General features: G+C 42.1%; 1 protein-coding gene across 1 annotated transcript in view; it reads right to left on the minus strand.

Moving 5' to 3' along the window:
• Positions 1 to 2,759: 2,759 nt before the first annotated feature.
• The window catches only part of PRKCH (protein kinase C eta), a 231,346-nt gene continuing 220,774 nt past the window's right edge, over positions 2,760 to 13,331 (minus strand). The window contains exons 13-14 of the mRNA XM_047079551.1: positions 5,318 to 5,461; positions 2,760 to 3,998 (exon numbers count right to left, since the gene is read on the minus strand). Coding sequence (XP_046935507.1) covers positions 3,852 to 3,998; positions 5,318 to 5,461 — 291 coding nt within the window. The 3' untranslated portion in view covers positions 2,760 to 3,851. The remainder of the gene's footprint in view (positions 3,999 to 5,317; positions 5,462 to 13,331) is intronic.

Here is a 13,331-nt window from a genome sequence, read left to right on the forward strand (position 1 = left end):
CAGTCTTATCCTCAGATGATGTACAATAAGTTATAGGACCCACTGACTCAGCACCAAGGGCATTTTCCATTTTAAGTCAGTACAGCCCAATTAAGCAATCAGGATGACCAAATCTGGGAATAAAGATTACAAAGTTTTATGGTGTTGACCCACGATAGGGGCAAGGCCAAATCATGTGTGGCTGACATATTTTCAAGGCAACATACACCCAGTTAAGATCAATAAATGATAAATGGTCTTTCTTTCTTTCTTTCTTTTTTTTTTTATGTTCTTTGCCACTAAGCTGTACCAGCTCTCTGTAGCTGCCAAGGTAGGTTCCACTCTACAAGCCTTCTTCCCAGTGATGCCATGGCGGGGATGCGAGATGTTACTGAAACAAGAGGTGCCTCTGAGGCGGTGGGGAGGGTGGTGAGGAAAGGACTGGAAGCCCCACCAAGGGTCAGAGGTTCCCTAGGGGTTCAGATGGGGTTTATAAGGTTCAGTATGACTCAGACTATTTCCTCCTCAGTAGGGAGGCCCAGACCCTGATTGCATCACTTTGGCCTGCCCCAGGCCCTGTGAGGGGGGATTAGCGGTTCCAGGCCCTTTACATGCAAATCATATAGTCTCCCTGCTGCTAAATGGTTCTGCAGACAGGATGACTAATACTGCCCTGCCCAGCTGGTATTTTATCTAGTGCTCCCTGCTAAATCTGGTTTACACCCTATTTATTTTCAAAACCTCAAAAAGTAGGAAAACTAAAATTGGCCTTAATATAAGACCTTCACCAGTTTGACTAAAAAAGTAGGGATTCTGAGTTCAACTGCCTGGTTCAAATCCTAACATTAATGCTTTAGCTGTAGGACTTGGGACAAGTTCCCTAATCTCTGTGCCTCAATTTCCCTATCTGTACAATGGAGAGTGCCTACCACTTGGGGTACTGAATGAGTGAATGCACTTAAAGTGTTTGGAACAGGGCCTCACACAGAACAAATATGAACTAAACGTTAGTCCTTATTAAGTGAAAACCTCTTCTGTAGTCAAAGCAAGTGCTTGTAGTTAGTCTCCTTTTAAAGACTCAAGCCCACATGTCTACTTCAGTGGGGAATAGCTTGGGCAAGTAGGGACAGATGGGCATGGGGATGAGGACGAGCTGGGGAGGACAGGAGGGTGATAAGACCTGAGGGTTTTTCAAGATTCCTTATCCAAGAGGCAAGATGGTAACCGAAGGGAAGGGTAAATATGACCTTGTCTTGACCTCCATGCTGTCAGCTGAGCTGGGGGAACGCCGCAGCCCCAGCAGACGCAGCATCTGCTGATCAAGTGGCTTGTGTCCAGTCTATTGCAGGAAGTATGGGCGGGTGACCTTGTGATCCTCAGGATAGAAGATTAAGGAGAATGGATTAAACATGTGAAGGGGAGCCCTAACCCTGGCCTTGGAGACTCCTGGTGTTTTAGGTAAATATCCTATAACTCTTCTCTCTCCCCTCCCATAAAAGAGGGAGGAGGAAGAAGCACTGGAAATCTCATAGCATGATCATTGGTGTTCCATGGGGTAGGCCTGGAATTAAAAGAATGGATTTAAAGCCAACTATAGGGGAATCCAGGTAGCAGGTTTGAATAGGTATGAAGAGAAAAGCTGCCGAGTTGATTTTCAGACTCACTAAAGAGGACATCTGGGTCCTTGGGCTATAATGGATTTTGTAAACAAACACAGGAAGCATCCTTTGTTGATCTTATATCGATGTGAAATAAAGCATATTGGGTGGATCATCAGCTCCACACAGCACTAGAAGATTGAGCTGCAATGTAGCCATGAAAGTTCCTGTTCACCCCCCTACCCCCGCAAATAGAAAAATCCCTCCCTTTCCATTAGTCTGTTGGATTAGAACTTCCGATCTTTGGACTCTAGACTAGATGCATTCCTTTACCAAGTCTGAAACCTTTGGGCAACCAACAAAACTTCTGAGTCTTTCTCTTATTTGTAAAAGGTCCCATGGTATTCACATTGGAAGTAGTGGTAGAATGACCTGAAGATGTAATGAAATTATGCAGGTTGAGTGTGCCTATGAACTGCTCCGTGCTAAGCAAAAGGAGGCTCCTAGTGACTCTATTGATTCAAACGACCTTTTTTAGGGGCGCCTGGGTGTCAGGTAAGCATCGGACTTCGGCTCAGGTCATGATCTCACAGTTTGGGAGGTAGAGCCCCACATTGGGCTCTGTGCTGACAGCTCAGAGCCTGGAGACTGCTTCAGATTCCGTGTCTCCCTCTCTCTCTGCCTCTCTTCCCCTCTCCCCCCTCCCTCAAAAATAAACATCCTTTTTTAGCTTGCAGTATAAATAAAGAGCCCAGGACAGAGATTTTCAATATTGGCTAGCTACCCCTTAGCTGCTCTGTAATTCCTCATCCTGTTTGTAGAGGGAGGCCATGTTCTGGTCAATTTGATGTGTGCCCCTTCATCTCTTTCTTCCTTGCTATATTTTCCAGATGGCATATTTATAAGCTAGAAGCGGGCCATTGAACTTGCACTATACTTTCTCATTCACATAAACATTATGCCTAGGCACTAAGATACTGCAGCAATGTTTAGCAGTTATCACCCTGACTCAGAACAGAAGTTTTGGTCAGTAATAGGCTATGTCCACTTAAGGGACACACAAGTTATACTAACCTTTTGTGTATTTGCTTTAAGGACCCTATCCATTCTGCTTAGAACTTTTAATTAGATCTCTCCTCTCCTAGTGGGGATAGGACAAATCCTCCTGGACAAAAAGTTTCCTTTTGCTACAAAATGCGTTTATTTCCAGACAGACAAAATTCTCCAACTGCATATAATGAGTACATAAAGTCCTTCTTTTGATAAATGTCCTTTTATAAGAGCCATTTCTAATTATTAAAATGCATACCAAACATTCGTCTCTTAAAATATAACTTAAATAACCTGCTAATGTAGGAGTCCTGAGTGGCGTGCGATTCTTCACCGAGTTCAGAGCCGTATCCACACGTGGTCCCAAAATGAGATTTCACAAGTCAGCAGGCAGCAAACGTGTCCAGCTCACCTGCTGGTGGGAGGAGTAGTTGCCGTGGTGGCCGCGAGCCCTCTTACGTGGAAAAAGTCACGTGCGGACAAAGAAGCATGATATACACAATGTGGAGGCGGCATTTCACAGAATGCAAACACCATTCAGGTAAAGAAGTGGACTGGAGAAGGAAAGTTCAGGGAATACAAGTCTGTTTGCATTAGTAGGTGTCATGGCACCGTCTCACTGGGCACTCAATAAATATCCATTAAAGTAAGTATAAGACCAGAAGCTGGAACAGTTGTCTTGGTGCCCAACATCTGTTTTCAAGATAGGGCTTGAAGTTGTTTGATGGATGCTCTTTTGTTTCCTCAGAGTATATCATTCTCTTTGGATAGTCCATTTCCTTATCTTCAAATTCTTGATTAGCAATTACAGACTTCTGGCACACTGCTAGTATTTGGGACTCCCTGGCTTAACGGAGAGCACAGAGTGGTCCATATGAAATCTTGATTTGTCTTTGGAAGTAAAAAGCTGCTGTGGCTCACTTTCTCGGATCTAGGTGATTCTTCACACCTTCTCTTCAGTTGATTCCTTTTGATATCCCAAGCCCAAAGTAGCCATGGAACCTCCTAGGTGGAGCAGATTTCTTCATGAAATCTCATTCCAGTATCAACTATTTCCAGTACCACGGCTCCCTCAGGACGTGAAAGAGCTGAAGTTCTGTCCTTCAGAGTTTTCCACCTGTTCTCTGAAGGTAAGGTTCTTGTTCTAAGGCTGATACTAGGGAATGCCCCACAGAGGAAATTCCTGGAAAATCTGTATCCCCTTGTGATTCATTCTCTGTAAGGCTAAGGTTGTAATTCTGGAGACACAAAGGAAAAGTTTCTAAATTCATCCTGGTTAATCATAGGAAGATGCCCCTCATCAATTGGGGTTAAAACTGGTTCTTCCTTAATGAAGTCAGGGTCAAAATTACTGACATCTTCTCGGGATTTCTGTCAAAAGGAAACAAGTATTAGTTTGGGGGCACATGAGACTTCCTCATCTTCCCTGGGCCTGTGCCTGTTCCAGGGAGGTCCAAGAATGGCACTGAAACTCTCTCAGTAGCATTATTTACAGTTATGACAGTTATGGCTAAAGAGCACTGTATTGTAATTCTGCTGCACTGTGTATGGTATGGCATTTGGTAACCACCAGTTTACTAACCCCATGAAAATTGTACTGAGGAGGCCGGCCTTAGGTTGGGAGGCAAAGCAATTAATTTGGTCACCTGATCCAGGTGTCTCTATCACCCTTTACTCTGCATTTCACTAAGGTGCCACTTCTCAACAGGTCTTGCTGAAGACCGCACACACTTGGTTGTCAATAGAGTGTAAGTTCACACTTGCCTCAACTATTGTTTATACACAGGGCTATGTGTGTGAAGAGATCTTTCTTGAAAGATGGGCAAGTGCGGAGTTTAGGAAACCACTGCCTCTCCCTTTATTCACCAGTTGGATCCATGATACCCTGCTGGCAAAGCCTTCCCTCATCCCCAAGGAGTTGGCAGGGGGAGGCCCATTAAAGGAAATGGCTTTACGGCTGGGTGTCTGGTGTCCAATCATATGGACTGTTACAGATTAAGCTAGCTGTGCATTTGGAAATGTTGATATTTTACATCTTTATAAACCAATGCTGAAAAGATCATTTCTGCCATTCTCTCCTATCTCGAACCATGGATGAGAAAGAGCTTAGTTCTCCAACCAAGAGCTAGACCACCCTCAGGAACGCTACACGGATCAGCTGCCTTGCTTGAGAAGGTACCCCTGGTGCTGCCAGCATTTCTCCAGTCAAAAGGGGTTTGGCCTGAGCTCTGTGCTGCAGTAACTGATACAGGCCCAGGTTCTCCAAGCCAAGGAGCCAGGTTTGGTGAGGTGGGTAGGGCAGTGCTTTACCTACCCTTTCTCCTTCTCTGGGGGCTTGGGAAATCCACCCTAAGGAGCTTGAGGACACTGTAGAGGAACAATAAATTTCTCATTCCAACTCATTTGGGGAAATCTGGAACATTTTAGGCCTCTTAGATGGCAGAAAGTGCAAACTTTGGTTAAGAGAGGATGGGGCCAGGGCGAGCAAGAGGTGAAAACTTTGAGAGAAGTAACCTGTACAGGGAGAGATGCTGCTTCAAGGGCATACCTCCTTCTGGGTGAGGCTGCCCTGAAAACTGTCAGGCTGAATTTCTGGTTCGGTTATTCCATAGGGGACCATCCCATTGCTCAACAGATTCTTAAAGACATTTGAAGAAAGAAAGTCTACTCTGCCGGTCTTGGACACTTACGATTCTGGGTCTAAAAGGTGGTTCTACTTGGCGATGGTTCAGCTGGGCCCAGTCGATTTCCTTAAAGAAAGGATGCCTCAGGATGGCATGCTCACCACCCTGAGTCAGGCTGCCTAGGCGCATGGTGGGGTTCTTGGTCATGAACTGAAAGGGGGAGAAAGAGTCAATCATTCAATAATCTACAACAAGTATGTCACAAGATGGCAGGCATCAGTTCTGGCAGAGGAGCCCATGTGAGGCCTTCTGGCTGATCTTGCTTAACAAGCTGAATTTTCCATTATGGGCAGGACGGCCAACATGAATCATCCCTTAAGGCGCAATTGCTTGTGTGTATTTATGGCCTTCGCCACTTCCATTTCAGACGTGGCCACTAAAATAAAGCTGAAGGGTCCAGTTTTCTTTACTGTAAATACCATGTATTTTTCTTTCCCTTTTAAAGAGACTCTTTATAAAATAGTGTGCCCTTCTCCCACACTGCAGTTGTAGACAACCCACAGCTTATGAATAGGGCTACTTTTAAGAACAGCTGTGCCATTTTTTGAGGCCCTGAAGAGTCGGCCAGGATTCCCGCTCTCTGACAAGACCACAGGGAGAAGAGGGAGAGTCATTCTTTTGAAGACCTGTGGGAAGAAGCTGTGAGAGTTTAAAAAAAAACAAAAGTTGGCCACTTTTCTTTATGCAACAAAGATGCTCCTTTTCCTCCTGCCCATTTTGAAATGTTTAATGATTCAGAATCCTACTTAGACCATTTAAGCAATGTGTATATAATAGGTGTATATATATATATCATATATACACCTGGATCATATATATAATCACATATATGATATATATCACATATATATATATATACACACACACATACCTATTATAATCCTTTGCATATCAACTGGGAAGCTCCCTTGAGGCCGAGCCCCTGTCAAGGTATTTGGAACTAAGTCTACTTTGACAAAAAGGCCAGTAAGGTGTTCTGATCATGTCTTAACCAAGAATTTGTACAGGAGAACTCAGCTTTTCAGGGCCAGAATGTGATTTTAAAGACACGTAAGATAATTTAACCTTGTGTTTTCAAAATAAAAGTTGCCTTGGATTAAAAAGTGTTGTTTTAAAATTTAAATCAAGTTATCTTTAAGAACACCCCCAAACACTGCTTTCCAAATTTGATTTGTGAGCACAAAAGTAATGCTGTGTTCATACAACTTGCTTTAGAGTGGAATTTCTAGAGTAAATGAAAAGCCAATCTTGTTGAAGGTGTGCAGACATGAAAAGGTAGTGTTTGGAGGTGGCCATCCCTGCTAGGCCAGGTGTCCAAAGCTGCAACGCATCCAGTGTTGGTTTGAATAAAAATGGAGAAGGCTGTAAAAAGCCCTAAGCAAATCTGACCGGACAGACCTCTGAAGAAAATTTTAAAAAGCCCTCCAAGGGAGCTAATAAAAAAATGCAGATGCTGATGGGGTCTAATAGCTTTTCCTCTCTTCTACTGACAATGAATGCAAGGCCATTGGTGATGGTGGACTGGAGGGGAAACCCGAAAGGAAAAGGGGCTTTCAGAGCTACACTGATCCAATCGGGGCAGTTAGCACTCCAGGCATGTACAGTGGTCAATGTGGATTTAGGAAGTACATGTCTCATAAATAGCTCAGTTCTGTAAAAGTGAGGTCTTCATGCTGCTTGGGTTCTCGTGGCTCAGCCTGTGCATTCAGAAAGGAAGGGGAAAATATATACACAAGAAAAAAGGAGTAGGTTCCTTCCGAGGGAACATTAATGGGATACAATCCCTGATGGAGCAGGCATCTATTTGAAGAGCTAATTTACAAGGATGGTAAAACAGACTCAGATGGCTTGTGGGAAATTCCCAGGCCTGCCAACGATGAGTGCAGAGGGCATCTTGTGTGTGGGTACAACTTGTTCTTCTGGACAAGAGGAACAGTGCATGGCTCTCAATGCCAGGGTGGCAAAAGCCCAGTGTCCATTCTTCCTTGCCCTTGGCACTGAAGCCAAGCTTCCAAGGGATACTGTGGAAAGGAACTCCGCGAGGGAAAATAAACCAAATCACAACTGTTCTTCCTCTAAAAATGGAAATGGAGGCAGTCAGAAAAACCCTTTCACTAGCTTGATACTTTCTCTTAGGTTCTGGGAAGTCCTGAATAACCAAGCAGTTTTGTTTTGACTTTTAATATATTGTCCTAAGCCCTTTAGATACAGCTATTCTACACTTAAAAGGGGGATCCATTTACAAAGGTTTACATGGTGTCTACTGTATGCAAGGCAGTGACCTAGCTATTGTGGGGATATAGATGACAAAGACAGTGTCTCCCCATGAGGAGCTGATGAAGTGGGGAAGAGGCCAGAAAAGTTTATGGGCAATCACAACTGGGTGGAATGAAAAGAGCAGAATGTGTAGGAGCTTGGAAGAGGGGTCTGGTCATGAGAAGGCAAGTAATGGCCTCATGGAAGAGGTAGCTATTTGCTGAGAGAGGAGGTAGATGAATAGAAGGAATGCAGGCATGAACAAAGATGACAGTTGCTTCCAGGAGCCAGCACAGGTACATGCAAACACCTGGTATGCTGCAGTATGACTGGTGCACTGGGGTGGTTGAAGATCTGGGAGAGGGGCAGCCCATCGGAGCCACCAACATCCTATGGAAAGATGAGTGGTAAGAGCTGGCCGGTGAGGTAGGAGATGACTCTAGCCACAGTGGACTGAGTCAACGAAGAGATGGTAGGTGAACAGTGAAGAGGTTGAGAAAATAGCTGAGAAGACTGGAAAAGTTCAGAAACTAGAAAGGTTTCTGGTTAGTGGCAAGGAAAAGTTAGGAGCAAGTCCTAGTAGGCTTGTGGAAGAATGGACACAATCCCACACTTGTTGGCCTTGCAGTGAAGGGGCAAACAGGAGTGCAGGGTCACAAGGTCTGCTCTGGCTGCCTGATGGAGGGGTAGTATTGGATAGCAGAGATAGGTAATGAAAGAAAGGCAATAGATTGTGGGTAGTATTAATAGAAATAGTAACAGTAGTAACAGCAGTACTTGGGGGGAATGAAACAAAACCAGCATTTCTCAAGACCTAACAGTGTACAGATCTGGGATGCTGAGCTCAGCTTTGCATTTGAGGTATGCAGACATCCCCAGGAGATGACTAGTTCTGTAAATCCAGGATTCAGGCCAGGATTAGAGCTCTGTCTGAGACCTCAACATTTGGTGTGAGGGCAAGAGAGGAAAGGGTAGGCAAGATTGTGGAGAAGGAGAGAGAGAGTATAGCTGTAAGACCAGCCCCAGGCCTCAGACCTCTTACTTGGCTCACACAACAGGTTTTAAAATAATTTTAATTACTTGTCAAATATTTAAAAACTAGGAAATGTCAACTTTAAAGTCAAGTTTTCCAATTTCTCTTGGAAAATAGGATGTTCTGGAACACTAAACCCATACTTCTTGATATAAATGGCCTGAAGTCTACCAGTAGCTGCCTTTTTTTTTTTTTTTTTTTTTTGGTGGAGCATATGATCCTTAGCCACATGCCCCACCATTCCCTATTGCCTCACCCTAGCTGGCTTCACTCACTGACTCTATATGGCTCTGAGACCTGGCATAGCAATAGAAAAAATGCTGGGGTGGGGCTTCTGGTCCAAGATGGCAACATAGGAAGACCGTGAACTGACCTCATCCATGGACATACCAAATCTACACCTATCAAAGCAATTCCTCCTGAAGAGAAACTGAGGACTGACCAGCTTCTGCACAATAAAAGATCAAAACATGATGACATAATAAAGGGAATACCCAATGGTGCAAACTACAGTGGGGAAGAATAGTTATGGAGGGACTTTGGGTAGATTCAACTGCCCTGAAGCACTGAAAAAAACACCATTTTAAAGCACAACTAGAATATAAAGCATTCAGCCCTAGAACCCTGACAAATGGCAAGACACAAAATCTCCCCAGGTTGGAGGGGCTGGTGTGTTATTCACAATCGCTTTATACCTTGGTAACATGGAGAGCAAGGTCCAGTGTCTTAATGAACCTTCTACTTCAGTGAGCCCCAGGCCTCTAGCTCACGCCAGCCCCAGCTATCACACCAAGGTGGCCCCAGAATGGTGTATATCAGGATGCTTCTGGTCAGCACTCACTACAGATCTAGAACAGGATAAAGCAAAGCCCCCCAAGCTTAACAGCAAAAAGAAAAATGAATTAAAAAAAGATGAAGGAATCTCTTGGATAACATCAAACAAACATTTGCATAATAGGGGTCCCAGAAGAAAGGAGAGAGAGAAATGGGCAGAAACTTGTTTGAAGAAATAGTTGAAATAGTTGAAAACTTTCCTAACCTGGGAAAAACCCTAGACATCCAGGTTCAGGAAGCACAGAGAGCTGCAAACAAGATGAACCCAAGAAGAACCCATGATGTGTCACATCATGACACATAATTAAAATGTCAAGGATTGGGGCGCCTGGGTGGCGCAGTCGGTTAAGCGTCCGACTTCAGTCAGGTCACGATCTCGCGGTCCGTGAGTTCGAGCCCCGCGTCAGGCTCTGAGCTGATGGCTCGGAGCCTGGAGCCTGTTTCCGATTCTGTGTCTCCCTCTCTCTCTGCCCCTCCCCCGTTCATGCTCTGTCTCTCTCTGTCCCAAAAATAAATAAACGTTGAAAAAAAAAAATTTAAAATGTCAAGGATTAAAGATAGAGAATTGAAAAAGTAGCAAGAGAGAAGCAACTAGTTAATTACATGAGGCTATCAGCTGGTTTTTTAGCAGAAAGTTTGCAGACCAGAAAGGAGTAGCATGATAGATTCATAGTGCCAAGAGATAAAAACCTAAAACCAAGAATACTCTAAACATCAAAATTCCTGATCTCTTCAATTCTGAATGGTAGTTTTCCAAATAAAAGTTAAAGGAGTTCATCAACATTAAACTGGCCTTATAAGAAACATTAAAGGGACTACTTTTTTGGGGGTGGGGGAAAGAGGGGGGAGAGAATCTTAAGCAGGTTCCATGCCCAGCGTGGAGCCAGATGCAGGGTTTGATCCCATGACCCCAGGATCATGACCTGAAGTGAAATCAAGAACCAGATGCTTAACTGATTGAGTCAACCAGGTACCCTGAGGGACTTCTTTAAGTGCAAAACAAAAGGCCATAATTAGAATAAAATTATAAATAAAAGTAATGTAAAATATGACATATACATAAAACATGGAGCAGGGAGTGAAAAAAAAGTTTTTAGAATATGTTTGAACTTAAGTGACCATCAACTGCATATGGAACTCTGTATATTTAGGATGTTATATGAGCCTCATGGGTAACCACAAACCCAAAACCTATAATAGATACACAAAAAATAAAGATAAATAAAGCCAAGCAGTATATAATACTTGAAATCATCAATCACAGGTAAGAGAGTAAGAAGGAAAAGAGTAGAACTACAAAGACAACCAGAAAACAATGAACAAATGGCAAAAAGATACATACCTATCAAGAATCACTTTAAATGGTCTAAATGCTGTAATTAAACGAAATAGGTCTTATTTTCTTATCCATTCTGCCATCCTAACTATGTGCTGCCTACAAAAGACTCACTTCAGAACTAAAAATACATGCAGACTGAAAGTGAGAGGAAGGAAAAAGAGTTCCATGCCAAAGGAAGTGAAGAAAAAAAGCAATACTTTTGTCAGCCAAATAGACTTTAAAACAAACGTTGCAACACAAGACAAAGAAGGGCATTACATAATCATGGAAGGATCAAGCCAACAACAGGGTAGGACAATTGTAAATATCTACGCACCCAACATTGAAGCACCTAAATACATCAAATGTTAACAGATATAAAAGGATAAATTGACAGTAATACAATGATGCTGGGGGACTTTAGCACCTCACTTATATGAATGGCTAGATCAGGCAGAAAATCAATAATAAAACAATGTTTTTGAAATGATACATTAGACCAGATGGACTTGATGGATATATATATACCATTCCATCCCCAAACGACAGAAGACACTCTTTTCAGGTACATATAGAACATTCTCCAGGGTAAATACATGTTAGGCCACAGTACAAGTCTCAATAAATTTAAGAAGATTAAAATCATATTGTGCAACTTTCCTGACCACACCAGTATGAAACTAGCAATCACAAGAAAAAAAATGGAAAAAACACAAACATGTCAAGGCTAAACAACATACTACTAAGCAACCTATGGGTTAAAGAAGAAATTAAAAAAAAAAATACATGAAAACAAAAATAAAAACACAATAGTCCAAAGTGGGCCACAGCAAATGCAGTTCCAAGAGGGAAATTTATAGCAATACAGGCCTACCTCAAGAAAAATCTCAAGCGATCTAACCTTACACCTAAAGGAACTAGAAAAAGAACAAAGTCCAAAGTTAGTAGAAGGAAGTTAATAAGATCTGAGAACAAAAAAAAAAAAACAAAAAACAAAAACAGACTAAAAAAACAATGAAACCAAGAGCTTGTTCTTCGAAAAAATAAAATTGATCAACCTTTAGCTAGACTCATAAAGGAAAAACAGAGGACCCCAATAAATCAGAAATGAGAGAGAAGTAACAACTGACACCACATAAATACAAAGAATCAGACTACTACAAAAAAAAATATGCCAACAAACTGGACAACTTAGAAGAAAGACATGGATAAATTCCTAGAAACATAATCTTCCAAAACTCAACCTGGAATAGAAAATCTGAACAGACCAATTATTAATAATGAAGTTGAATCAGTAATCAAAAAGCTTCCAACAAACAAAACTTCAGGACCAGATGGCTTCACATGTGAATTCTACCAAACATTTAAAGAAAGTGTAATACCGGGGTGCCTCAGTGGCTCGGTCTGTTAAGCATCCAACTTTGGCTTAGGTCATGATCTCATGGTTTGTGAGTTCGAGCCCTGTATTGGGCTCTGTGCTGACAGCTCAGAGCCTGGAGCCTGCTTCAGATTCTGTGTCTCCTCCTCTCTCTGCACCTCCCATGCTCATGCTCTGACTCTCTCTCAATAATAAATAAATGTTAAGAATTAAAAAAAAAAAAAAAAGAAAATGTAATAGCTCTTTTTCTCAAACTATTCCATAAAATAGAAGAAGGAAAGTTTCCAAATACATTCTCTGAGGCCAGCATTACCCAGATACCATAACAAACAAAGATGCAACAGTCCTATAATAACAAAATATTAGCAAACTGCATTCAACAATCCATTGAAAAAATCATTGATCACAATCAAACTGTATTTATTCTGGAGATGTAAAGATGGGTCAATATTTGTAAATTAATATACATAAACAACGTGAAAAATAAAATTCATATCCTCTCAAAAGAGGCACAAAAGCATCTGACAAAATTCAACATTCATTCATGATAAAAACCCTCAGGAAAGTGGGTTTAGATCTAGGCAACATACCTCAACAAAATAAAGGCCGTATATGAAAAACCCACAGCTAACATCAAGTCAAGGGGAAAAAACAGGGCTTTTCCTCTAAGATCAGGAACAAGACAAGAATGTCCACTCTCACCACCTTCATAGTACTGAAAATCCTAGCTACGGTAATTTTCAAGAAAAATAAATAAAATGCATCCAAATTGGCAAGGAATAAGTTAAACTGTCACTATTTGCAGATGACATGATACTATACATAGTCTTCAGGGCTAAAAACTCCACCAAAAAAAAAAAAACTATGAAAAATAATAAATTCAGTAAAGTTGCAGGATACAAAATTAACACAGAGAAATATGCTGGCATTTCTATATACTAATAACAAAGTAGCAGAAAGAGAAATTAAGAAAATAATTCCAAGGGCACCTGAGTGGCTCAGTCAGTTAAGGGTCCAACTTTGGCTCAGGTCGTGATCTGGCAGTTCATGGGTTCGAGCTCCATGTCAGGCTCTGTGCTGACAGCTCAGGGCCTGGAGCTTGCTTCAGATTCTGTGTCTCCCTCTCTCTCTGCCTCTCCCTGACTCATGCTCTGTCTCTCAAAAATAAATAAACATTTAAAAACTAAAAAAAATTACATTC

This window comes from Lynx rufus, unplaced genomic scaffold (assembly GCF_022079265.1).
Source record: "Lynx rufus isolate CCGP_SWC_20201006 ecotype Redwood Valley unplaced genomic scaffold, mLynRuf1.p SCAF_17, whole genome shotgun sequence".
Taxonomy (NCBI): domain Eukaryota; kingdom Metazoa; phylum Chordata; class Mammalia; order Carnivora; family Felidae; genus Lynx; species Lynx rufus.